The sequence below is a fragment of the Centruroides vittatus genome, unplaced genomic scaffold (assembly GCF_030686945.1).
Source record: "Centruroides vittatus isolate TY-2023 unplaced genomic scaffold, ASM3068694v2 contig_926, whole genome shotgun sequence".
NCBI classification, from domain to species: Eukaryota; Metazoa; Arthropoda; class Arachnida; order Scorpiones; family Buthidae; genus Centruroides; species Centruroides vittatus.
In genome coordinates, this window is record NW_027122612.1 from 413,829 (window position 1) to 418,881 (window position 5,053).

A 5,053-nucleotide genomic window follows, 5' to 3' on the forward strand; every position below is an offset into this window, starting at 1 on the left:
AAAAATGGAAGATGTAAAATGACACGAATGATAAATCTTTGTGATAGATACAGGCTATTTTTATCACATTTATATAATAAATTTCCCATGTATACTTATTTATAACAGTTATTAAAACGTTACTATTTAATTTTATAGGCCTACATCTATTAATTTAATGTATACATTAGTAAGATTTTTAAACATTCGTTTCGGACATTTGTATAAAATTAAGCTTATTTATTTTATTATAAAACTGTATGTAAAATAGTAAAAATTTAAATTGTAAAATTTATAGAGGAAATAACCTATTTACGTCACTCAGTTCAATGATTTCAAGCATTTAATTAGTGTCTGTCCGTTTGTCGCGACAACAGATGCCTAAACGGAAGAGTAAAAATCGATAATAAGCTATTATACAAATGACTAAATGATAAGATATGAGGAATATTAACAAGTTAGTTATCGTTCCGCAGAGATACGATAGACCCTTGCGAACGATTCATTTTACGTATAGCAGTGTGTGTTCCGTGTACGGTTATGAATACGAATCATAAAAGATCTATTTTTTTCCTCTTACTAAATTTGTAGAAATTCGACTAACCATTTGGCCCTCTATTTAATGATGTTACTCATATATTTCTTATATTTCTAGAGGGTAAAGCTCAACATTAGAGACCAAGCTAGGCCTCAGTTCACCTCTCATAAGCCCTGACTCGATTATTAATTTAGAAACTTAGAAGAATTCTCGATTATTCGAATTACAAAATATTAAGTAAAGAAAGTAATGTTTATGGTAGTGACAATATTTTTATATTAATAAAGTAATACATGAGCATTTAATTAGTGTCAAGAAAACTTTATGTGTATGCTTAGTCGTAATAAATTATGCTTACTTTAACTGTAATGCAGATTATAATTAACTTTTATTACTACATTTTTAAGCAGTTTTATTCAGTAATTACTCAGCAAATGAGAATTTAAAAGTAGAAATTTATTAAAGAAAACAAAAGTATGTATAAAATTATTAAATATTCTATAATCATCGCATCTCAAAGTTGCTTACTAACATTTTTTAATATTATTTAATGAATTTCATAAAATTATATTTGATTTTATTATTAAAATGTAAGGTTTCATTAACGAAATATACTAAATAACTTAATAAATTACATTAAATAAAAATTTTATAATTGCAAAATGATAATTAATTTTAGAGTTTGCTCAATATAAAATTATTATAGAAAATATAATTAAAATATGAATTATTACAATATCACCTAAAGCAAAAATCAGATATAATAATTAATAAATAATAAAAGGCAATAAAATTAATTTTAATTAAAAATTACACTAATTTATTTTAAAAACATAAAGAAATTTTTTAAAAATTTAATTATTTTATAAAAGTATGAAAATGAGCTATTTGAAGTTCGTGGGTTTAATGTTTATTATTTAATAAAGATTTATACAAAAATAACATTTTTTAGAATTTCTACTTTATTTATTTACTTCTTAGCTTCTTTTGTGAAGAGTTTAATGCTTCTTAACCTAAGATTATTTCATTTCTTATTCGTTATAAGGCTCACCAGTGGACGAATAGATAAACCACTAAATATTGGTCGTGGGTTCGTGTCTCTCCAACAGACCAGCCACGTGAAGTTTTCCGGGTTTTCTTCACGTTTATAATACCTAAATAGAGACATTTTTCCATAGAAAATCCTCTCTGGAGGAATCGCCCACGTATCGCGTTGCAGTAAACAAATAAACGAATCTTATTCGCTATATTGTTGCATTTTTGGTGTGAAAATAAATTTTTCATTGTAGAATGTATATTTCGCGCTATGTTTATCATTTCTTTTCTAACATCTTATTGCCGATAGATCTCTATTTTGATAACTAACTGCACCAATATTTAGGAAAGTAAACCCCTGGAGACAGGTGCGTGTATTTGGAACTTCATTATTTTCTTAAATTGTTCTATGAATACCGACTGAAGAGGGACTGTTTATTATGTCCGAAATGCGTTTTGAGTGTTCCATATTATGTACAGTACATGTTAAAGGAACCACAGTTTATTGTAAAACTTTTATTATTAAGGTGTTAATAATCTTTAAAGAATTTGTTAATTAATCTCATTCACTGGTGTGATAAGCTCACATGTACAGTATGTATATATATGTGTGTGTGTGTCTTATTTATCGATATGTTATTCCATATTATTAGTTTACACAGTGATCACATTATTATTGATATTTCATTTCTATAAATTATAGAGAAAAGGAAGATTATCGATGGAAGCTGGCACTTTTTTCTTTAAGTTATTTCTTTAAGTTTCTTTCCAAATAAATCTTTCAATAATTGAATAGATTTTCTTCGGGTACAGCACATTTACTTTTTATTGATTTTAAATATAATATTTATTTATAATGATAGATTATAATGCATAAATTGGTAGAGAAAAATATCAGAGGAGAAAAAATAGTTAACAGTAGATAAAATGAATTGAACTTTAATCACTTCTGAGTATAAGATTTTTTCCAATTGTTTTGAGAATTTATGAAAATTCTCAAAACAATTAAAACTTTATTAATTGAGTTCAATTTAATTGAAATTAATGTGATATTTATTATATTTTTTGTTTGAGAGAATCAACTTAATTTAGTTTTATTTTTGTTTACGATAGGATAATTCAATTAATAAGAAATGTTTAATTTTTTCCCTTCTCAGAAGTATCAGTTTTGTTTTTAATATAATATAATATTAATCTTATATTATTCTACACGTAAAAAAAGAAAATAGTAAATTCAAAAAATAAAACTTCCTTCATCTTTCGTCCGTCCTGAAAGTTTAAGGAAGAACGAAAGGTGAAGGACACTTTCATTTTTGTGATTTAGTGTTTCTTCTCGTGTACGATAATTAATTATCATCCTGGTAAAAAAAAAAACTTAAATCAACACCTTAATGTTTGCTGAGAAATTTTTTAATTTAACGAACGTTTTCGGCCTCATCTATAGGCCATCATCAGGTCGAAATACAAAAATTGGAACGCTTACGTTCCATACATAGAATACAAAATTCAAACTAAACATTTTTTTTAAAAAATGGAACTAATTAACAGCTAAATAAATAAACATATAGTGAGAAACTAGAAAAACAAAAATAATAATAACAAACGAACATAATATCAATATTACCTATCCTAACTATAAATAATTCAATTTAAAATATAACTAAGTTCATGCGCCTCCTATAAGTTTTTAAGGGCATATTTCCAAGCCGAAGGAATCCTTCAGCTTGCCCCATCTGGGCTAGTACTGTTGTATTGGACCCTTTTCTAATATCATACTTATGTTCCTTCATCCTTATTCCTAAGTTTCTAGTAGTAACCCCCACGTACTCTTTATTAATACCTAACAGCTGGTTCTCGTAGGGGATCTTATACACACCTGCCTTATCTTCTTTTTTAACTAATCCTTTATCGTTTCTAAGTATTTTATACAAATTCGGAGCCCTTTTTAAGATCACCCTTGCATCCTTCATGCTTGCTATTTCTTTCATAATCCCTCCTAGATATTTATTGAATGTAAATTTCGTGTACCTATAAGGCCCTTGTCTAGTGTCTTTATCACTGCTGGTCTCAAATTTTCTAATAATTCCCTCTATGACTTTCCTCTTATACCCTAATCTTCCTGCTATCCGTATAATTCTTTCTATCTCCGTAAGTCGGTCTATCACATTTTCACAGTATATAAAGGCCCTTCTAATCAAAGCTCTAAATGCCGCTAACTTATATTTATAAGGGTCATAAGAGCTAGCAGGAATATAAAGTGGGCTATGTGTAGGTTTAATGAATACGCCAGTGGATATATGCCCTTTGCTAAATACGATGTTAATGTCTAAGAAATGCAACATCCTAGAGCTTTTTTGCTCAAGCTTCAGGTTAAGGCCTTCTTCGTTTTCGTTAATTCTATCCACAAAGTTAGCAATTACCCGATTGTTCTTCCATATTATGAAAATGTCATCCACATATCTCTTGTAGTATACTATGTCACTTTCGAAGCCGCGCAGCACTTTTAATTCTACTTTTCTAACAACAAGTTCGCAAAGGAGCCCCGAAATCGGGCTTCCCATTGGTACTCCCCTTTTTTGCTTGAATGTTTGGTCTTCGTAAACGAAGAAGGATTCGCAACATACTAGGTTAGCCATTTCTATAACCTCCTTTCTGTGTTGTGTTAACGTTGGGTTTTCTTTAAACAAGAACTCCAACAGCGCTTCTACGCAGGATTCAACCTTAATAGACGGGTACAAACTTTCGTAATCTAACACAGTTCCAACTTCTTCATCCATCAAAGTAATGCTTTGTAGATCTTTAACTACCATAACAGGATTCTTTACCACAAACTTATTACTTTCCATCAGCGCGGAGACGTATTCTTGCAATTTTTTTCTAGGAGAAATGTAGGACCTTTTCGTTTCTCCACAATAGGCCTTATTTCCTTACCCTCTTTATGGGTTTTAGCGAAGGCAAAGAGTCTAGGGAGCCCTGGTCTAGGGTTCCGGCATTTTCGGAGAAACGGTAATATCTTCGCTAGTTTGGTTTCCTCCAGCTTTTTAACCCTTCTATCAATAGTTTGAACTATATTACTGTTGACCTTGATACATTCTGTTTTTCTGATGTATTCTTCTAAGGCCCTATCATACGTTTGTTTTTTCATTATGACAATTTGTTTGCTTTTATCTGCTCTCGCCGCAATCAAATTATTCTCTTTTAACCATCCCTTAGTGTATCTGATATCCTTGCTGTAGCCTTCTCTTTTCCCTTTATCTTGATTTTTTAATACAGTCTTCCACCGAATATAGTCCTTCTCAACGGGATCCAAACCCCTAATTCCTCTTTCGATCTCCTGATAAGACGTTTCCCATATCCCCGCTCTCTCTGGTACGAAGTTTGGGCCTTTGCTCAGCAGCTCTTTTACCCTATTGGGTATTTCAATTTGGTCCCATACTACGTATGTTGTGATGCTCTTCCTATTGTTTTTTGGAACCTGCTTGTAGATAATCCATTTCATTC

At 30.1% G+C, this 5,053-nt stretch overlaps 1 protein-coding gene across 1 annotated transcript; it reads right to left on the minus strand.

Annotated features, from left to right (window-relative positions):
* Window positions 1–3,201: 3,201 nt before the first annotated feature.
* LOC136984662 (uncharacterized) lies at window positions 3,202–4,398 on the minus strand. Its single transcript, XM_067281736.1, has one exon. It carries the CDS (start codon window positions 4,396–4,398, stop codon window positions 3,202–3,204), a length of 1,197 nt encoding a protein of 398 aa, XP_067137837.1.
* Window positions 4,399–5,053: the final 655 nt, after the last annotated feature.

Coding starts and splice junctions, on each gene's coding strand:
- LOC136984662 (XM_067281736.1), bottom strand. CDS start 4,398: ATGGAAAGTAATAAGTTTGTGGTAAAGAATCCTGTTATGGTAGTTAAA.